The 22,929-nt window shown below is 45.4% G+C and overlaps 1 protein-coding gene across 2 annotated transcripts in view; it reads right to left on the reverse strand.

Moving 5' to 3' along the window:
- Positions 1-407: 407 nt before the first annotated feature.
- The window catches only part of DUSP22 (dual specificity phosphatase 22), a 45,594-nt gene continuing 23,072 nt past the window's right edge, over positions 408-22,929 (reverse strand). Inside the window, exons 1-5 of one of the 2 annotated variants that reach the window (XM_064161108.1) lie at positions 17,191-17,288; positions 15,538-15,587; positions 9,129-9,203; positions 7,103-7,274; positions 408-4,026 (exon numbers count right to left, since the gene is read on the reverse strand). In XM_064161108.1, coding sequence (XP_064017178.1) covers positions 3,841-4,026; positions 7,103-7,274; positions 9,129-9,203; positions 15,538-15,587; positions 17,191-17,241 — 534 coding nt within the window. In that variant the 5' untranslated portion in view covers positions 17,242-17,288 and the 3' untranslated portion in view covers positions 408-3,840. Of the gene's footprint in view, positions 4,027-7,102; positions 7,275-9,128; positions 9,204-15,537; positions 15,588-17,190; positions 17,289-22,929 lie in introns of those variants that run through there. The other variant, XM_064161107.1, reaches the window with a different exon arrangement.

Here is a 22,929-nt window from a genome sequence, read left to right on the forward strand (position 1 = left end):
GAGACTGGGGGCTTTTTAGTCTGGAGAAAAGAAGACTTAGAGGGGATTTGATCAATGTTTATAAGCACCTGAAGGCTGGCCAGGAGCAGGGGGACAGGCTCTGCTCACTGCTCCCTGGGGTAGGACAAGGAGCAATGGGTGTAAGTTGCAGCACACGAGGTTCCACCTCAACACAAGGGGGAACTTCTTTCCTGTAAGGGTCACAGAGCACTGGAACAGGCTCCCCAGAGAGGTTGTGGAGGTCTCCTTCTCTGGAGACTTCCAAGGCCTGTCTGGATGTGTTCCTCTGTGATCTGTGTTAGATAGTATTGTCCTACTCTGGCAGGAGGGGTTGGACTCAATGATCTCCTTGGGTCTCTTCCAACCTGTAACATCCTGTGATCAGCTTCAAGAACCACACAGGCAGATCAGGTGTTAACATTTACTTTTATTTATAAAAAACTTGTAGAATGTATTAAATACAAACATTTGGGGACAAAAGAGCAACCAAGGCTTCGCTAAGATGCCCAGGAAGAGGAAGACAGAAGAAAATCCAGAAGCTCACCAGGTTTAAAGTTTTCAAACCAGCTGAAATCATCACTATAATTTTCCCACTGACATCTTTATAGGCAACCAGTGTTGTTACTGTCTTCTAAAACACAAACAAACCAACCCCAAACCAACCAGACATGATTGGCCTAGATCTTCCCACTCAAGCCCAAAAATGCAAGGAAGCAACTCTTTCCAGGTTAAAAAAAAATCAGAGTAGTAATAAATATTAATGCATTTCCCTGTTACTTACACAAAACATTTGCTTATCACCACACTTGGATATCGAGTTTAGCCCTCAGCCCCCACCACCAGTTAAAAAAGAATCATACATTTCAAATCTGGCTACCCAACAAGGTGATAGAAACTCTCCACATTTTCCAGTGAACAGCAAAATGAGGACAGTGTGCTGAAGTACAGAAAGAGAGTGAATAATTGCCTCAACTATGAAGGCCAACTACAAAGAGGTGGACTAGGGTCTAGGCATGTCCCAGACAGCTAGAAAGTTCTACACTGCCACTCAGAAGCTGGCTGGAAGACAAATTGTGTCACCTCAGTTGCTCAGTTCCTCTCTCTTTTAAAAGGACAAAAGGCAGAGCTGTCATCTTAGACTGCTGCTGCTCTTCTACCACTCTTAAATGCAGTCTGCAGAACAAGCAGACACCAAACAAGATGCAGAAGCAACAGACCACAGACCTGCTCTGTCTTTAAAGAGAGAAGCACTTCCACTCACTGAAAACGAGGCAGCCTCTCATCCTCCTCTTTATCCCGTGCCTGCTTTTGAGCTGCAGCATAACCCACAGGCCAAACTCAGTGCTAAAATAGTTCCTATTGTGGGTCTGACACTTTGGGGGACAACCAAACTATCAAAGAAAGCCACTAGAGAATCATCTTGGAGACACAAACATTAAGGGATGTCTCCCATTCTGTGCCATGTGTGTCAGAAGAGCAAAAGGCATTGCTGACTCACCAGCACTTGAGGAGGAGAGGGCCAGAAGTGTGTCGGGACACACTATGTCAGCAGTCAGCCTCAGGATGGACGGACTGGATACTACAGGAGCACAGGCAGGATGCTCCTTAAAAAGCTGCCCTGTGGGAACTGGCTGCATCCTAGAATGAGTAGAGGGTTGAACCACAGGACCAGCTTCCTGAGTGCATGTCAGACCCTGTTACCGAGAAAAGCATTTGCCAATGACCCTCAGAGCAGAGGGGACTGCCAATGGGGGCACTGCTGTCCTGGGGCTCCAAACCACCTACAAAAGAGTTAAAGAGTTTTCTACCAGGAAAATGCAGAGTAGTTGCTGGTTATACCAAACACATACCAGAGCTCCAAAGCCAGTTCCAGCACCTTTCCCAAATCCAGCAATACCCCTTACTGCAAGACAGACATGGTCATTCTACTCTTGCTCTTTGCAGTAGACTTAGAGCACTTAGTGCAATGAGAACCCTGATGCAGGCTTGGACTCGGATGAAACAATCAGACCAGTTCCACCCCATTCCCTTTCTGTCCTTTTAGGCAATTGGTGATATCAAAGATCTGTATTTCACAAGCCAAAACATGTATTTTTTTGAAGATGCTTCAAAGATATTAATCAGCCAGAGCTCACTTGGTCCCAAAAGCCTTGCTCCCCCCAAAGCAAGCAGGAAACTGCAGGGACCAGAATATCCTACAGAGATGGGAGAGCAGAGCACTGCAGAGTGACAGTCTGTTCAGTGTGCTGACTGCTGCTCCCTCAGTGCACAGCTTTCAGCAGGCTACACACCACATTTAAACAAGGGGGCTGGGGGTTCTGTCCTCACTGTTTGGGAGGTGCTTTTTGTTTTCTGAAATCTTCAAGAAAAACAAGCCTTTTATCCTCTGAGGCCATGGCAAGAAATCACAGTCTTGGCATCAGTGCCAACCCCCATGACATAATCAGAAATCAAGACACTGCTCAGTATCCCTGGTGACATCTGAAGGTACACCGAGGATACATTTGAGTCAAGCTTCACTCCAGACCACACATCACCAAGAGCAAAAAATCATCTTTGCATGAGCACAGCCCCGAGTTTTCACCTAGGTTAAAATACACTTTTACCAATGCATTCCTACAAATATGAGCACAGCAAAACAGAGAGTGGTTTTAAAATGACAGAAAAAATCAAGTCCTAACAACTCAGTTTTGAAACCAGTGAGAAATATGGGCAGTCTTCATAAAAACAAAAACAACCCAATAACTTCCTCCAGTACGGACACTTGTGAGAGATACACACACACACACACTCTCAGCCACACATTTAACTTCACTCACTGCCAGAATAAGATTATAGAAGGCAATTTTGAGGGTTGCATGGACAACCACGATGACAAGAACAGCATTTCTGAGGTAGCTAGAGTCAAAGAGCAAACCACAGCAGCACAGGCAAAAGCAGCAGGTGCTCACACTCACACCCATGCCCGCTCTTTGGAGACACGTTCTGGTGTGTGCAGGGGCATGTTGAAGCAGCACGTGTTCTGCAGGGAATGAAGGTCAGCAGGGCACTGGAGATCTGGCAAAGTCTTCTCCAGAGAAGCTTATTTTGGGAGAGCAGATGCACAATCAAGGCTTAAATCACTGCGCATCAGCTGAGCTGTAGTAACAGCCTCGGTGCTCTTGGTCTGTGGCAGTTCTGCCAACAGCCCTGTCTCACATGCACTGAAGCAAGTAAAACTGGCAGTTGAAGGTGTTATTACTCAGAGCTGTCTGTCCCACTTCTCTCCACATGCTACTGCTGGTAGAAAGGGACACGTGCCCATCTCTCACCTGCTCCACTTTACAGCCTAGCAATCAAGTCCAAGCCCACCTCCACAGCATTACTACCAGACTGTGAACAGGAGCAGCAGAGACAAACCCTCATTTCCCTTCAGCTGTAGTGACATCTTTGCCACATTAACACCACAGAGATATCCAACTGCCACAGCCTGAGGCACCAGACTTCATCTCTGGGAGCCCTTTGCCAGCCTGCAACAAAAGAAGTGAAGCTAACCTCACAGCAAATGCCAGGCAATGTGGGCATACGGGGCTAATGTCTGTGGCTAGCTGGTGAACTGGCTCAGCCACAGGAGCTCACCATGTCTCTGGGCACACAGAATGCTTGATCCTGCCCAGGTTGTAGAATTGCATGAATCACACTCACTCACACACACATACATGTAGTATTTGCATCAAGAAGCTTTCCACAAATCAAGTGTTTGCATGATTACTGCTGAGAGTCTTGGAGATGAGATGGAAATTATGGCAAGATGTTGTTCAAAGGCAGAAAGAAAAAAATTACCAAATCAACCTCCTATGATTAGGTCTCTGTTGTATAATTGCTGTATGAGAGAGAAGGTACAGAGGAGAAGTTGTTATTCCACTGTCTTCCTCCAGTATTCTGCTGCAACTCTGCCTGTTCTTTATACTTGCTCAGAAGAGTTTTGGCTTCTTGCAGGTCCTGAGAAGAGTTTTCCCCATATTCTTCCTTCAGCCACTGCCTGAACTGCAGAAATTGAACACAGAAATACAGGAAGATGAAACAATATCAGGAGCCTGATGCAGAAGTAATGCTCCCACTGTACAGAATACCAACGGCCTAAGAGCAGTACTTCAATGAAAAAGTGCCCCAAATGTTGAAGAGCAGCACAGAACACAAGTCACAACAGGCTGCAAGATCACAGAAGCACAGAATTTGTTAGATTGGAAAAGACCTTCAAGATCATCAAATCATTAGTTTCACACTGACAAGTCCTTGACTAAACCAAATCCCTCAGCACAGCATCTAATCACTATGAATTGCTATGGTTGGAGAGGACCACCAGGATCAGCCAGTCCAACTTTCATCTCAGCATCCTTAATCACTAGACCACAGCCTCAAGTGCCACATCTACTCTTTTTTTGAGCAGCTCCAGGGATGGTGACTCCAGCACCTCCCTGGGCAGCCTGTTCCAGTGCCTGACCACCTGCTCAGTAAAGAACTCCCTCCCAACATCCAACCTAAACCTCCCCTGACACAACTTGAGGCCATTTCCTCTTGTCCTATCGTTAGTAATTCAGGAGAAGAGACCAGCTCCAGCCTCACCACAACCTCCTTTTAGATAGTTGTAGAGGGCAATGAGGTCCCCTCTCAGCCTCATATTGTCCACTGAGGAGACATTTGAGCCACTCAAACGTCTGGATTCTTCCATCCTAAGCCCACAAACCAGCAGTAAAGAAAAAATAAAACACTGTAGACATCAGGAAATGTATTTGTAGGAAGAGAAACAGGAGGAGCTTTAGAAGCTACAGAATATGACTGCCACTAGCACGACTGACTGAAGAGGGTACCTGTGAACAGATGCACTAGGTCCAAGTGAACATCAGCCCAGAGTAGCCAGACGTAACTGCTCAGGAAAGCATCAGACTGTTGCCTGATGCAGAGCAGTAATGCTAGGACCTTCTCCCTGCTGCCATGGTCTAGTTGACTGGCTAGGGCTGGGTGCTAGGTTGGACTGGATGATCTTGGAGGTCTCTTCCAACCTGATTGATTCTATGATTCTATTCCTTCTCTGGAGAGATTTGAAACTCATCTGGACAATCCTGAGCAACCTGCTATAGGTGACTCTGCTTTAGCAGGAGGGTTGGACTAGATGACCATCAGAAGCCCCCTCCAACCCCCATCAGTCCGATTTACGAGAACATGCAGAGCCAAAACCTCAACAAAGTAATTCCCTCCTGCTCTTAAAAGACTATAGGGTGCTGTAACAAACCTGAAGCCTCAGGCAATCATGTGGAAATGCTGCAAACTCTTGTGACCTCAGTGACTCAACCCATCTTTGTAAGGACCCTGTTCCAGAACCCCCCCCCCCCCCAGGATACCACCCTACCAAGGCATAGCAAAACACCCTGAAATCAGGAGGAAGCTCACACCCTTGGCAGGTGGCATTATCCCACCAAATCAGGTGTGTAAACAGACACCTGCTAAGGATGTGGTTGCTCTGAAGAGACAGTAGGAAACTACAGCCCAGCCAGTGACTACAGGTGGATATTTCTTTTCACCATCTACTGCCTGCCCCTCAGTGAAAAAAAAAAAGGCAGAATGTGCCACCCATGGTGCAAGAAAAAAAAAGAGAGACGTTACTGTCTTTATTTGCATAGAGCTTTAATTGTCATTGCTGTTAGCCCAGACCAATTAGAGTAGAAATGACTGTGAGGGAGGAAGGCGACAAATCTGGAAAGTCCCCCTCTGACTTGTGCCTCTCACAGAGTATTCTACCATTTAGCCCAGTTTCAAACAACCCAGGAAGCATTCAAGTTCAATATTAAAAGCACACAAATATTTACAGCTGAAGAGGGCATCATGCAAAACAAAAGGTAATTTCTGAACTCTGTGGCAGAACGAGAGGGACGGAGCCAAAACCCACCAATACCCTTTGCCTCCTGCATTTTGCTTTCTGATACTGGCTTCCTTTTGTTGTTGTTGATTTTTTTAGCAGTAAGCACAAAAGCCCAGAGAAAAGCAACATGCTGAGCAATGGAAAACACAGAGGATGGCCAAGGCAGGTTAGCAGAAGTGGAAGTCACCAATCACCCAAGGGGAGCACGTTTTTTTGCGTGGGATGGTTCTTATTATGGGTAAGAAGCTCATTTTTGTTTCATGAAAACCACTTTGCAGTCTTGCTGTTCCCTCAGTTCTCCTTCAAAAAAGCCTACTTCACAGAATCACCCAACATTAGGGGTTGGAAGTGATCTCAAAAGACTATCTAGTCCAACCCCACTACCAGGGCAGTATCACTTAGAGTAGGTCACACAGGAAAGTGTCCAGGCTGGTTTTGAGTGTCTCCAGAGAAAGAATTACAGAGCTTGTTTGACTTCAGACAAAGCCCTCAAAAGGTTAAGAAGAAAAAAAATACACCAGATCTGAGACCATTCTACACACCATAAAATGTATTAGGTCTCAGCCACAGAAGCAGGAGGAGAACATGACATGTAAGTCACCATGAGAACATAGCTTAACTCCTGGATAGCAAAGATTTATGGATACAATTTCTTTCCTGCTTACTATTCCAAATTAATATCTTGAGAGGGTTTTATGCAACTGGTACTTTGGGTTGTTCTTTATGTAACTCACTCTTCAGCTTTTACCCCTCTAAAGGTGTCAATCTTGTATTGTGTCTTAGCACACAGGAAGCAATTTCCCATTGGAATGGGCTGCCCAGGGAGGTGGTGGAGGCACTGTCCCTTGAGGTGTTCAAGAAAAGACTGGATGTGGCACTCAGTGCCATGGTCTGGTTGACTGGATAGGGCTGGGGGATAGGTTGGACTGGATGATCTTGGAGGTCTCTTCCAACCTGGTTGATTCTATGATTGAGAGCTACAGGTGTTTAGATGATGTGTTTCATCTCTTCTCCCATGCAACATTCCCTGATACCTTTACTTCTATCAAGCACCATCCCAGTGGAGCAAGCTTGGCCAGGACGCTGCCCCCTTGAAGCAGAAACAGGGAGTTAGCTAAACGACCCAGACCTCAAAACAGTGAGAAGCAACCCATGACCTGAGACATGGTGCTGTATTTCACAGCTCATCTACTGTTCATTTACCTGATGGACATCGTGTTTCTCAAAGTCTTGCAGCTGCCTCTGGAAGCCCATGTTAGGATTGGCACAGGATCTGGCTGCACGGACGACAGACAGCGAATCTTCCCAACCAAAGTCAGTGATGGTCATGATGTAGGCAACCACCAACGTCACGCTCCTGGAGACACCTGCAAGGCTGCAAGGAAAAGGAGGTGCAATACAGTGAATCCAAGCTGTGCTTCACCTGTTACAAGCACCCCAGCAGTCTGGTCTGTTGCTTATCACCAGGGAAAAGTACCACAACGTCTGAGTGAAAAGGCTTCAGTGATGCTTTGCTAAAATACATCAGAGCAAAATCTATGACAGAGCAGAAAAAGTGGGTTCTGAGACGTAAATCCTACCAGATTGGAAAGAAGTACTCAGTGCTCACAAAGCTAGAGGAGAGTGCACAGGTTCTAAGTGAGATTTGGGGCTGAGCTAGAAACAACTTTCTTCTGCCTGTATAGATTAGAACGGTGAAATAAGACTGCTCCTTCTCCACCATGAATAAAGGCTTCTGTTTCCTGGGGCCAAAATGAACTTAAACTGAACTGCTGCAGTACACATCTGGTCGCTCAAACTCTTTTCCTGTTGCTGCTGTCCATTCGCTGGGCAACTCCAACTCTCACAACTCCAACTTCCCCGTGTAGAATACTGGGATAAACCATTCATTGCTACTGGTTTGACAGCACTGGACACAACTCCCAACTATTGCTACTGCAAGTAGAAAGAATGTGCCTGAGTTACATTTGTACCAGGCTCTTTTCACTTGGCATGCTGAGACCAGCTTATGCTTTTGAAGTGCTTCACAGATTTAAGTATGTGGGTTTGTAAATCTCTCAGAATTCAGACAAAATATCCCTGCTTTACATACACAGAGCCCTGTCATGAGTCAGTAGCAGACTGAGGATTTATGCTCAGGGCCTGTGTACAAGTCCAGCATTCAAATCATGAGATGACTTCGATTCCAGATATAGACTTAGCTATGCCACTTGGACATACAGCAAAAAGACTACGACCAAGAGCAGAGAGCAAGATAAAAATACCCAGAAGGTTCCTTTTCTCTACAGTCCCAGTAGCACCTCTCTAATCAGACACCTGCTACTAACAAATGTGATATTTTAACGTTTCAGCAGTTTAAAGAGGAAAAAAAAATTGTATGGAAAGTTCTTTTTTTAACAGTTCTGGAGTCACCAAAACAGCTGTTATAGAAATTAATCAGATTGTGGAGATTATGACAGCCAGCTCTAGGAACACAGTGGTTAAAATAATGGGAAATAAATAATAAGCCTGTAGTCAGCACACCTTTAGACCTATTGACCCTCAAGAAGGGTTTGATAGAAAGAAGAATTTCCTGGGCTGCTTTTATCTGCAGGTAGCTGCCTACCCCACTGACTTCAAAGTGTTAGCAAGATGCTTTAACAGCACTTACAGATCTTCTGTGGCTCTTCAACTGTTCAAAAACATGTAGATCATAGAATCAACCAGGTTGGAAGAGACCTCCAACATCATCCAGTCCAACCTAGCACCCAGCCCTAGCCAGTCATCTAGACCATGGCACTAAATGCTTCATCCAAGCTTTTCTTGAACACCTCCAGGGATGGCAACTCCACCACCCCCGTGGGCAGCCCATTCCAGTGGCAAATCATTCTCTCTGTGAACACCTTCCTCCTAACATCCAGCCTATACATCCCCTGGCACAACTTGAGACTGTGTCCCCTTGTTCTATTGTTGGTTGCCTGGCAGAAGAGACCACCTCCACCTGGCTACAACCTATCTTGAGGTAGTTGTAGACAGCAATGAGGTAGTGCAGAGGGAACATGGTTTAGTGGTGGACTTGGCAGTGTCAGTTTAACCGTTGGATTTAATGACCTTGGAGGTCTTTTCTAACCTTCTATGATTCTAAATAAAGGGGATGTTTAATTTTGCTGTGAAATGGAGATTAACACTGACTTATCATCAAAACAAGGAACACTCACACCAAGGTAGAGGAACCCTTTGCTGTACATACCAATGAACTAGGCAGCCTTCACCTGCCAGCCGGCACTCATGGATAAATTTGATGCTCTCTCGGAAATGCCTTGCCCTGAAAACAGAAGCAGAAGAGGAATAAAGAAAGTGCTCTGATTAGTAAAATCACTACCTAGAGAAACCCACCTGAAAGCTCACTTCACACCATTTCTAGAATGTAGAACACAGGTCTTACAAGGCAAAAGCTTGTGTCTGCCAATAGACGCTGCCATAGCTCTCCTCCACTCTACCTGGAGACAGAAAAGCCTGGTGGTTTAGGTACCACAGCATCATAAGCATTAACAAACACGACTCTCAAGTCTGTATTTCAGTTTGTATCTCAACTTTAGTAATTTGACCTTCCACATCCTTGTGCATTCTCTGGTGGCAGATGAAACTCAATATGACGCCAAGTTCCCAAAGTGTACTGTATCTCACAGAACCATCCATTACCCACTCAAACTCATACTTAACTTTGACTTCATCTCTTCCTTCAAAACACATACTAAAACACACCTAAATGTTACTATTTTATTGTTTGCAACACGAAATCTCCTGTTTGTCTCCACTGTGAAAGTAAGTCTCAGTCTGCTGCCTTGCTTCTTCAGCTCCTTCCAGTCTCCTCCCTCAGACTGCAGGACTCCTCCTCCTCCTTTCTGCTTTTATCCAGGCTGTCACCCCATCTCTGTCTTCAGCCTACCTTAAAGCAGTGGAGGAGAGAGCACAGAAGATAAAGATTCAGATCATAAGATTTAAGGTTTGTGCTCTCATTGCTCTTTACACAAACCTCTTCATTACAAGTGGGGCAAGTCTAAATGGAAGTAGCTGGACAGCGAAAACGTCTTTCCTGTTAGGGTGGACCAGTCTGCACAGAGAGGTTGTGCTGTCTCCTTTCCTGAAGGGATTCTAAACCCACTTGGACGTTGCAATCCTGGGCAACCTACTTTGGGTGCCCCTGCTTTAGGAGAAGGGTTGAACTTGATGATCCCTAGAGGTCCTTTCTGATTTCTACCATGCTGGGGTTTCGTGAAATAAGCAGCCCCAAGTCACTCACTCTGCAAAGCCTTTGGGCCTGCCTGTAGTTTCTTGCAGGTGCTAGCACCACCTCAGCTCAAAGAGATGGAGTTCATCATGGCCCTTGGCTGCTCCTACAATGTAAGCTCACAATACATGCAACACAGAAGATTCTTATGCAGTCAGCATCAGGCTTATTGGCAAAGCCAGACACCAAAGCAAACTGCACTCAGCACCTACGAAACACAGCTTCCTGTATTCAAGATGTTTCTTCTCTCAGGGTGAATATTATACCACAAGAGTTAAAGAAAAAACCTCAGCCCAGCACCAGCAGCCACACACACACATACACACACAAAAATCAGGAATACCCACATAAAAGGAAGCTTCCCTTCCTGCCCAGCAGAGCAGCTGCTGATGCTTCAAACACTCAAGACCTAGAAGAGGGCAGCAGTGATGCAAAGGCAGCAATGTCTAAGCACCATATTTCACAGCTTGGGAGTTCATGATTCTCAAGAAACCAACCAAGTATGTGGGGTAAGAGGGACAAAGTCTCACAAGCACATTTCTACTCAGACTGCCACCCCAAAACATTCCTATTGACTCAGTGCTAACAAATTCTGGTGTTTGAGTCTGCTGCAGGGCATGAGCAGCATCACATCAATGAACTTAGAACCAAATGAGATGTTGAGCTATATGCATGAGAGATGTTGTTAACCACAGAATGGCTTAGATTGGAAGGGACCTCAGAGATAACCTACTCCAATCCCCCTGCCATGGGCAGGGACACCTCTCAACTGGACTTGATTATCCAAAGCCTCATCCAGTCTGGACTTCAGCCCCTCCAGGGAAGGAACATCCACAACTACTCTGAGCAATCTATTTCAGTCTCGACACCTTCAAACTGAAGAACCTCTTCCTAAGATGCACAATAAGTGAGCTGAACAAATTTAGCCAGGTGAAACTTGCTAGGGCTGGCTTGGCAACATCCCAACTGTCTCTTCCACCCAGCTTTTCTTTTTTCCTCTAGAACATCTGGTCAACAGCACAACTCCAAGTGACTTTACTTCAATGATCTAATACAAGTCTTGGTTAAACACTCCACTGTGAGTGGAGTTTACTTTGAAAAACATCTGTGAATGAGCAAAGCACCTTGGCAAGGTACTGAACATAACTAGCAGTGAGCTGCATTCACTCAGTTTTACTTGTGTTGCCTTATTTGCTGACAGTCTGCTCAGCCACTGCAAAGTGTTTACATGGAAACCAGAAGACAAATTGCCCAGCTTCGAATGAGTGCTGCTCTGTAGAACCATGACCCCTCCTTTTCTTGAACCAGAGAGAAGGGGAAACATTCTCCACCACAGCCCTACAGCTTCAGGGTCCCTGCTAGCTCCAGCAGACACTAAACTCCTTGTCCAAGTTAAGGTACAAACCATGTTGACATGAAAAGGCCAAGGATCAGTTTGCAGTCTGGCAAGCACCAGACACAAAGAAGAACAGTAAATCTTACTTCAACCACAAAACAGTTGATTGTCATCTGTGACAGGAAAGTGCTTGACAAACGTGTTCATCTGCAGCCTACTTGATGGGCTGAACAGTTACTTCAAGACAATTTACTACATGATATCTGGCTTTTGCATCTCCCAGCTTAAAGCTGGGTCCTGAATTGCATCATCTTCACAGTGGGAAAACACCACAGGAAGAACCACCAGCAGAGCACCCTCACTAGTGTGTTGTAAGCGTTAACTCAGACACGAGCAAGGGGGATCATCTACAACTAGGCTGAGAGCAGAGTTATACCCCCAGACATACACGTTCCTTGGCAGTCAAGACTTTACAAATATTGTAAAGCCCTAAAAAGAAAGTATCCAAATCAGATAAGAAGCCTCTTGATGCTTCTTTCCGTGGGCAATGCAAATGCAACAAAGATCCCCCTAAATTTCTTCTCTTAGTAGGTTATCTGGCTTCTGTGTTATCACCACCACCAGCCTCACTGTTACAAGTTCCACAGAAACACACAACCTATGACAATTAGCTGGAACAGGGCAGGAAGCGAAGATTTCCAGCAAGATTCTACAGAAGGATGACATTTCTGGAGAAGTCCAAGGTCAAATTCTCACAGCCCAGAGAAAATGCTCATTTAACACCTAGGAAGGACTTCAAGTCTCAAAAGCAACTGCTTGATTCTTCTGCTTGGCAGGGGCAGAAGACAGGAGGAGAAACAAGCTTCTGAAGACACATTAGTGCACACCCACACATTGACAGGGGAATCCCTGCTGTATTTCCCTGGCAATTCATTCCTCTAAGGAAGTGAGCTTCACTGAACAAGCTCACTAGGAGTAAATGTGCATTACATATATGAAACCAGAAGTTTCCCTTCACTGAAGTGAATTAAGAGCTTAGTGTCCCAAAATTCAGCAGTTAAAGGTTCAGACCTCATCAACCTGGCAGCAGCTGTAAAACAGAAGCAAAGCTTCTGATGAGACTTGTGTTGGGACAGACAGACAAGAGAGAATCATAAACCTGGTCAGTTGTGCTGTCATCCATTACTAATGAAACAACCTGCAGCACAGGATGCTGCTTTGGTTTTCCCTCCTGATGTTAACAAAATCTCTCTGTTGAAAGAAGAGCTTGGCTACACAAAGATGTTGCAGAAGGACCTATTTTCCCTGCTCTGCTGCCCAGCTATCCCTCCCTCCAGAACAGGCAGTACACTCAACCACTCTAAGGCAAGGCTGGGTTGGATCTGCACAGACTGACCATGGACAGAAAGCTGTTGTTCAAAGCAAGCCACATGCTATTTGTGATTGGCACAATCTGATTGTACTTGAACGTCTGGGCTAGATAAAGCAGAAAAGAAAAGTCAGTTACTCATCAAGTTTTACTTTAAGTGATCATGTGTATCAGTATTAGAAGGAACAATGTTTGCTCACAACCACCTGACACCAGAACAAGTATTTCAGATGCCTGCAGCATCACAGGAACAAACAACCATTCAAATGCTATCTTCTTGGTGAAGCTTTAAGGGCTTTGGTACTGCACCAGATGGCTCAAGTCTTGGAGGTGTTTCTTTCAGTATAACTCCCCAGTACTTAGTGGTTAGTGAGGAGTTGAGTTGGACATCAATTAACATTCATCACAAGCATCAACCTTTCTATTCCCACTCCCAGCTGATCCATAGAATCAACCAGGTTGGAAGAGACCTCCAAGATCAGCCAGTCCAACCTAGCACCCAGCCCTAGCCACTCAAAGAGACCATGGCACTAAGTGCTTCGTCCAGTCCCCTCTTGAACACCTCCAGGGATGGTGACTCCACCACCTCCCTGGGCAGCCCATGCCAATCACTCTCTCTGCCAACAACTTCCTCCTAACATCCAGCCTAGACCTCCCCTGGCACAGCTTGAGACTGTGTCCCCTTGTTCTGTTGCTGGTTGCCTGGCAGAAGAGACCAACCTCCACCTGGCTACAGCCTCCCTTCAGGTAGTTGTAGACAGCAATGAGGTCACCCCTGAGCCTCCTCTTCTCCATTCCTCCAGTAACAAGGGTAGCAGACAGGGAAAACATTTTCAGGAACACTGCAGACCTCAGAATATCAACATGCATATGACAACATGCAAAGTTTCTCTAAACTCACAGCTTTTAATTTCCCAAAATGTGTTTTTTTCAAATGCACTTATTTATTCCAGGTATTGAGGCCAGGAAAGCTGTCGATGGCAAAGGCACTTAGCTGTCTGCTTTCTCATTACAGACCTGCCCTGAAAGTTAGCATTTGGGGGTGTTTTTTGTGGTGGACTGGGGAGGGGAGAGACTGTAGTAGGCTTCTCCCTCCCTTTCCCTAAAGTAATCACAGAAATAATTCACAAGAAGACAAATCACTACACAAATGCCCCCCTGGAATCTTTCTAGGGTATGAGAAACATGGACTCTAAAAATATCCCCCAAAAGCATGAGCCAGAATATTGCTGTGATGCAAGAGAAAAGCAGTGCTGCACTGCCTTCCCCACCTACCAGGGCTCTTTCAGCTACTTGTTTCTCTATCAAATGTGGTAGCAGAATGTGGCTGAAACCCCCCCTTCACCTCTCCCCGACATAAACAGTGAGCTCTAGAAGAAAGAGTTGGTCACATAAGTTCTCTTACAAACCCTGTTTTGATTTCTCTTTGGAATCCAGACTTGTTTTACTCAGTGGTTCCTAACACTAAACACAAGGGTAAGCCAGGGAGTGTTTCACAAACACTGGAGAGATGAGAGTGAGGCTAGGACACCCTGATTTCAAGACATACATTCTCAAGGCAAGAATCACTGGAGGGCAGAAACTCCTCACCTTACCAGCCTATGATTAAGAGCAGGCTTTGAGGCAGCTTCAAGAAGGCAGGTTCAAGAAGTTCACACAGCAGATCATTGCAGGGTTAGTTTGCACATTATCTCAACGGCCGTGAGGAATTTCATTTCAAACCTTGAAGTAGGAGGCTGCATACCTTTCTAAAATACTTCTTTGCAGTTAATGGCTGGAGATACCTCTAACAAAGGAGCAGCCAAGGGAGACTGCTGGAGAGCAGCCAAACAGAAAGGGATCTGGGGGTGCTGATTGATACCTGCCTGAACATGAGCCAGCAGTGTGCCCAGGTGGCCAAGAGAGCCAGTGGCATCCTGGCCTGCATCAGCAATGGTGTGGTCAGCAGGAGCAGGGAGGTCATTCTGCCCCTGTACTCTGCACTGGTTAGACCACATCTTGAGTCCTGTGTTCAGTTCCGGGCCCCCCAGTTTAGGAAGGACATTGAGATGCTTGAGCGTGTCCAGAGAAGGGCAACGAGGCTGGGGAGAGGCCTTGAGCACAGCCCTACGAGGAGAGGCTGAGGGAGCTGGGATTGGTTAGCCTGGAGAAGAGGAGGCTCAGGGGTGACCTTATTGCTGTCTACAACTACCTGAGGGGAGGTTGTGGCCAGGAGGAGGTTGCTCTCTTCTCTCAGGTGGCCAGCACCAGAACAAGAGGACACAGCCTCAAGCTACACCAGGGGAAATTTAGGCTGGAGGTGAGGAGAAAGTTCTTCACTGAGAGAGTCATTGGACACTGGAATGGGCTGCCCGGGGAGGTGGTGGAGTCGCCGTCCCTGGAGCTGTTCAAGGCAGGATTGGATGTGGCACTTGGTGCCATGGTCTAGCCTTGAGCTCTGTGGTAAAGGGTTGGACTTGATGATCTGTGAGGTCTCCTCCAAGCTTAGTGATACTGTGATAGTGTGAATCAGTGGTTAGAACAAAGTGCTAACTGCGTTTCCTTAACAGATTAAAAACCACATTAGGGAAACACTTGTGAAAGATCAGAGCTCTTTCAGCTCAGGATAAAACAGCACCCAGGGATTTCTAGGGACTTGTGATTTGTTCACAAAGGAAACTTACAGGTTCTGCGAGGGCGAGTCAGCAGCAGGAATGCACAGGTACTTCACTCCCTGTGTAAAGAGAAGAAAGAAGCCAAGCTGAATGCATTTATCCACCTCCACGCAAAACCTGCTCTGGTTAAGTGCCCTTTTACTGCCTTTGAGGAAGGCACACCGCAACCCAGACCAGTAGAGATCGTTTCCCCGCAGCCAGGTTTTAAAACATCCTTTTCACATCTGCTTTGCTGCCAAGGCACCAGCACATAGCTAAGTCATGCTCACCCCAAGGTCCAAAAGTGAGCTCTTTTTAAGACAGAAGCATCTTTATTGAAAAGGTGTAAACCTGTTTTTTGACAGCTCATTCATGCTTTTCTAGTACAACCAGGCTGTCCTCTCCTGCCCTCCCCTTTTCCTAAACAGATGATACAACCCAAAACTGTAATAAGCAATTGCTTAAGATCCCTGTGCTAGTTTGAAGCAGGCTAGAGTGTTTTGGTGAGGACTAGATTACAGGCTGTGGAAAGAAAACAATGGTGATGTCTACTTCACTCACAGGCTTGCTGAGATGTATAGGAACAAGAAATAAAAACATTAGATAATCACTCTTGGGCTGCTGGCTGAGCTGCATCTCTCTAACCTCACCCTCCATTTTGGACTAACCCACTTTGCTTCCTAACTTCTGGCTGAACCTCTGTTCTTCCTTGGGACTGGGGTAAGGTTGAGAGGGGTGGGGGAAGGTGAAGGGATGGCTGAGAGCCCCTCCTGGGGACTCAGGTTTCTGGGAGGGCTGTTATGTTGCTGTATTACCTTTTACCTTGTCTATTTCTGTCTCTAACTGTATATACTGTAAATATCTGCTTGTATATTGTGCTAGCTGTAAATATAAGCTTCATTCATATTTCCAGAGCTGGCTGAGTCTAGTCTGGGTGATTTCTAAAGTGTGGGGAACACTCAAACCATCACAATCCCAAAGCTTTTTTTTTGTGTGTTTAAAACTGGTTGATAAAACAAACAAAATGCATTTCACAGAACAAAGATGTTTGTAGAATGTTGGTTTGGTTTTGGAGGGAACTTCAAGAAGGACAACTGCTGTACCTCACTCTTCTTCCATAAAGCTATTGAGGCCTTGAGCAACCTGCTCTAGTGGGGAGTGTCCCTGCCCGTGGCAGGGGGTTGGAGCTGGATGATCCTTGAGGTCCCTTCCAACCTAAGCTATTCTATGATTCTCTCCTCGCTTTTAGTCACCTATCATAGTAAGCCACAAAAATCACTTAGGGAAGTAAGATAACCCTCTCTGATGCATTAAAAACGTTAGTGGGTATATTTAACCCAACACTATAATCACACACTGCTGCTTTGCATTGTCAGTGCTTATTTTAACTGCCATTTTCTTTTCAAAGCTCATTTTGCTCCCATGTCACTTCTGAAAGCATATTTAGATTTAGCTGGCTTCTCAAACAGGGCTTTCTAAAATAAAGGTTGTAGCTCAGCCACACAAACGCTAAATCATTCATTGGAAGTCTTTTGACTAATCTCAGATGCAGAGTTCTGTTTTTTTCAGATGCAGAGATAAGGATTCACAGCAAAAGGTCCACCATAAAATGCACCTTCATTAATCTTGCTGTAACAATGCAACCCCCATCCTGCACGTTCAGCAACGTGCACAGAAACTCACCCATTTATCTATGGGAGTTCCTTTGCCAGCAAGGTGGAACACAACATGCATCTACCTGGTATTTCACTTGACAGCTGGGGCAGAGAGATGCCAGGGTTGGGCAGAACTGAATCGTCTGAGAAAATAAGGAGAGTAGGCTGAGTAACTGAACAGACTTAGGAGGCGCAGCTGCAGAGGGGTGGCCGTAGGAGGCTGGCAGAGAAGCTGCTACCTGTAGCTGAGCTGTGTGAGGAGGCCAGGCTGGTCAGCCCTGGGAACAAGCAATGCAAAGGGGGATTAAGGGGAGTAGTTGGTCAGGTCTGCCTCTGTGCATGTGGACAGCCCATCTCTGCCTATGTAAGCCTATCAGAAGTACAGGCCCCTGTACTGAACTCCACTATACAGGGATCACACTTAGCTTCAGTAAACAGACTGACCATTGTGCATCACATTGGTGTAAGCCTGGTGTCTCTCCCTCTTGGCCTAGAAGAGAGGCCAACTCAACAGAGGGTGAACACAACTGCTCAACTGTTGTGGCTACCTGAGGCAGCATCTTCAACACCACCCTTGCTCTTCTGGATCAGAAATCCCTCCTTAATTTCCCCTGCACTCATTGTGTAACTTCACTTACCATCTCACACCAAAGAGCAACTCCTTTTATAAGGGGCCCTGATCCCTGACACAAAGATATTCCATCATGCTCATCTCCTCTGCAAAATCCATGAACTTCACCATCCAGAAAGGATACAGCAACACCTGACCCCATCTCTTTACCACCAGCCACTTTAACCCACCAGAATCCCTTCAACCAGTGTCTTTACTGGTCGGTTTGCAAATCAAAGCAGCTTGCTGCTGGAGGAACAGCATCCATAAGTGACAGTCCCTTCTGCTCTGTGTCAGGAGAAGGGGGGGAATCAGGATGGCTCCTTGGCCATGAGCAGATCCACCACAGACACATGTGTTTCAAAGGATGAGGTAGCAGAAATACATTTGACAGGCTGCTGAGTCAAGAATGATAATTACATTGTGAAAATTAATTACAATAATAAACACTTTGCATTATGCATCTGAGAGGTTTATCTCAGAGACTAATATCATTTCAAGTGAGTCACTCTGATGGAATGAAGGTCTGTGACCTGAAAGGAAATTCACATGCTCTTTTTCCCCCCATGCCTCTAGACAGCTCCATGCCACCAACTCTGCACCTCAGCAAGAGAAAGAACAGGAAGAAAACTGCAGGTAGGAGATAGGTCAGCTCCAGAACAATGATATGCCAGAAGGTTTGTCACAAGTTGTGCCACAGATTTTAGAAGCTGTAGCACATGCTGAGTGCTTCTCACAGGCTGAGTGCAGAGGGGCTTTCAGATCATAGCCACCTGAAAAGCAGAAGTAGCACCAGCACAAGCTGAAGACCCACAATGTTCTTTTTCTGTCATGGTTGGCTAGTTCCCACTACCACAAGCAAGCACGAAACCAGCCTATGAAAGACCATGCATGCTGCTGAATGGCACATCCAGGACCCCATCCCAGAGCTCTTCAGCCCTTACAACTTCTGGTGAAGCCCACAGTACACTTCTCACTGCTGTGCTCAAATCCTCAGCATCAGCCTTATTATTATAGCTTCTCAGACAGGAGGTGGCTAAAGTCACTGGAATTTGGTATTTTAACCAAAACATGTTGCTTAGAAGGTGTTTTGGGAAGGCTGTGGTGGTGGACTCCTCCCTGTGAGGAAACAATCACACACTCAACTCAGAAATAGTTAAGAGGTGGGATTTCAGAAGCACTGTGCAGTGACCTAACCCCAACTCCTATAAAAATCAACAGTGAAACTCTGACTTAGAGCCAAACTCAGTTTGGCCAGGGTTCATAACTCCTGAGGATCCCACCCTACCATCCGGGTTTGATGCTTTTAGTTGAAATAACAATAGGATGAAATAGACTTCATTGTAATTGGACAGCTGAAATACAACAAGGACAGAAGTTTGTATGGGGCAGGTATTGGTAAAGGAGACTCTGGGGATTCTCTGCAGGGAGATTCACAAGTTAACTGCTGGAATTGGCTTTTCCTCACATTGTCTCTTTTAAATGTATTGGCAATAGGAAGAGACTTAATTACTGAATGCTGTTGTGAATGCTTTTTATTTATATATTGATGCCCCAAAATACTGCTGTCCTTCCTGTGCACAGACCCTGCAGAGAACATCTAAGAACTGTCCCAAAGGGACCTTTCAAAGCAGAACAGTTCATGCCAACTGAACCAGTAAATACCTACACCATTGTAGATGTGGTAGAAGAGAGACATTGCTGGTTTAGAATCATAGAATGGTTTGGGTTGGAAAAGACCTTAAAGACCATCTAGTCCTGGCCCTCCTGCCATGGGCAGTGACACCTTCCACTAGACCAGACTGCTCAAGGCCCCATCCAACCTGGCCTTGAGCACCTCCAGGAAGAGGTCATCCACAACCTCCCTAGGCAGCCTGTTGCAGTGTCTCACCACCCCTACTGTAAAGAATTTCTTCCTAATAACCAGTCTAAATCTGCCCTCCTGGAAAGCTTCAGTCCGTTCTTTCTCATCCCATCACAAGCCCTGGTAAAAAAATCCCTTCCCAGCTTTCTTGTAGGCACCCCTTAAGTACTGGAAGGATGCTATAAGGTCTTACCAGAACCTTCTTTTCCCCAGGCTGAAGAGCCCCAACTCTCATAGCCTATCCCCAGAGGAGGCATTTCATTACCTAGGAGCTTGTTTGCCCTTCTGAAGCTGTGAAGTACAAGGTGCTAGAAAACAACAATCACTGAAACACCAACTGAAACAGAGTGAGCTAAATCAAAAGACTGTGGAAGAACAGAGCAGCTCCCAGTGAAAACTTGAAAAGGCTCCAAATCAGTACCTCCACTGCAGTTGCTAAAACTGCAGTCTGGCAGCAGATGCAACATCCACAGTCAAATCAAACCCATAGATGAATAAAGATTGAAAGAAACAACAAATTCTGCCAGCCCTATGGAAGCCTTTAGCTATCAATTCATTTCTAAATTCAGCCTGCTTTGTTCCCTACCAAGGATAATACACTGAATATTATCCAGTGGAGAAAGGACATAACCACTGCATATAGGTACTGTGCCACTTAACCTGCACACCCTAAACTAAGTGCTGCAGAACAGCTGCTCATCCCAAACCACAGTATTTGTTCAACCCCAACCACAGTATTTGTTCAACCCAAAGAGAAAAATCTTGAGTTTTTTCAATCCTAGATGACATAATACATCTACTTTGAGTATTGCTAATATATTGTTGTTCAAACATTCCTTCAGCTGCTGCCTGTCTCAACTCTCTCAACTCTCCAAACAAGCTTCTTCCCGAGATTATTCATTTGAAATCAAATGAAATCAAGCCAAGATTTTCATTTAAGCAGAAGTTAGGTATGGGCTATACACACAAAATGTGTTCAAACCCAAGCTCGCAGGTCAGTGAAATGCTGGACTCACCTTTCTTCTGCTTATCTTGACTCATCAGCACTTTCCACTGATTACTTCTAAATCGTTGCTCACTTTCTTTTCTCCAAACACCACTCCAAACCTTTTCCCTAGTATTCACCACGACCCTCAAACAAAAGCAGCCCTCCCATTTCCTTCGGTGTGTTTAACTTGTAAGGATTACTCCCTTTCACATAAGAAGAAAAAAAAACAACAACAGTAAAATAAAATGTAATTTACTCTTCTGTTTTGTTACAGCACTCAGTGTAACCACCAAAACTAGATTTCTGTTTCTCTTAGACCCTGAAACTTAAATGCTCCACTTAAACCGATACAGCAAGAGCTAACAAAACTAGAGCAAGTATTGGGATTTCAAGATTGTCAAAGCTGAAACAAGTGAGAGTTAAGGAAAATGTCTAAAATTCACTGATACTTAAACAGGACACTTGCATGATTTAATGCCAGGTTCTAGAATGAAGAAGACAGTTCTGCTCCAGCGAGTAGTGGAGGTCTGAAAACCAAAGGTTTTCAGTGAGGTCTGAAAACCAGAGACATTTAGGTACACGTGTATGCATGCAGAGGTTTTACACCACAGTGAATAAAGGACTCAACTGCAGCCATTTCCTAATTTCTACTGATTTTAGAGGTCAGTCTGCTGAGATTGAAAACCAAAGTCATCTCACATTTGGAGAAGTCAGTGAAACTACAGAAAGCCATGTCATTAGCTTTTTCAGAAAGCTAACAAAGTCTTTGTTAATGAAGTGCTGGGTTTAATAGGAGCCCAGGAAATGTACCAGCCCAGCTCAGGGAACATGCCTGCTCTTCTGCTTACCTACAACCTACTTCCAACCCCCCTAGCTTCATTCTAACTAAAACTAGCACAAACTGGTGTCTGAGGTTTTTCAGTAGGGCACACAGAACATTGCAGTAGCCAAATGACACAACTAGAAGTGTTACAGATGAGATATCAGGTCGGTGATTGAGAATAGGATCTGTAAGGAGCACGCACGAAGTTAAATCCCACAGCACCACCGCTAACTTCAACTCAAACAGGGTAAGGGAACAAAGGCAGCACTTCAGTGGGTGGTAGCTCTGTGGTCACGACCAAAGATATTCTGGAGTCGCTAAGAATGATGCTCTCAGCCTGATGACTCTAAATCACTCCAAAGGGTTATCCCTTAAAGAAAGCCGGACAGGAAAGAGAGAAAACTGAGTACTCCAGCAACACGGTATAGAATCAACCAGGTTGGAAGAGACTGCCAAGATCATCCAGTCCAACCTAGCTCCCAGCCCTATCCCATCAACTAGACCATGGCACTAAGTGCCCCATCCAGTCTTGAACACCTCTAGGGACGGTGACTCCACCACCTCCCTGGGCAGCCCATTCCAATGCCAATCACTCTCTCTGGGAAGAACTTCCTCCTAACATCCAGCCTAGACTTTCCCCGGCACAACTTGAGACTGTGTCCCCTTGTTCTATTGCTGGTTGCCTGGGAGAAGAGACCAACCCCCATCTGGCTACAACCTCCCTTCAGGTAGTTAAATGCATGAGAATAAGAGAAAGGACTGAAAACACTCCTCAGTTTTCGATGCTTAGTGGGTTTTCCAAGTAATGTTTTTCACAGATGTTCTTCAGAACATTGTCCTCCCCACTGCTCTCTGTACAACATGTCTAAGGTCCTGCTTTGACTTGGAAGCCTCAGCCTAGAACTGCAAATATTAAAAGACAAAGATAGGGGCAAAAGAGCTCCAACTAGTAAACTTTCTGTTCTCAAAGGTGGAGGGGGTGGGGAAGAAGGGGTTGAAAATATTGAAGAGCAGCATGATTGTATTTTTGGCCTTAAACCTCTCAATTTAAATTTATGTAAAGATACCATCAATGACTTCCAAGAATATTTTTTCCTTTTTCAACCTAACCTCCTAAACTCACATTTGTGAGCCCAGATGCAAATGAAGAAACCTCCAGCACCTGGCAAGCTCTTTCAGGTTAGTCAAAAACTACTTGTTCATTTGAGCGGTCACACCGACAGATGAGGGCTGGAGGACTTATTTTTGCTTAGGGGCATTTCAACAAAAAAGCTGAAGTGGGAAACAGCCAGCACAAAGCTTCCCCAAGCCAAACCAACATGAGGTTATCAAGGGTTTTGTCCAGTAATGCACCAAACTGAACCTGCTAAACTGAAAACCGTTCAACCGCTTGTTTGTCCCTTCAGTTACTTTCTGTAGCCATCACCTTCGGTGCTGATTTTATTCATGACTCATAAAAAACACACTTGTGTCTCAGCCAGC

This window comes from Pogoniulus pusillus, chromosome 21, assembly GCF_015220805.1.
Source record: "Pogoniulus pusillus isolate bPogPus1 chromosome 21, bPogPus1.pri, whole genome shotgun sequence".
NCBI lineage: Eukaryota > Metazoa > Chordata > Aves > Piciformes > Lybiidae > Pogoniulus > Pogoniulus pusillus.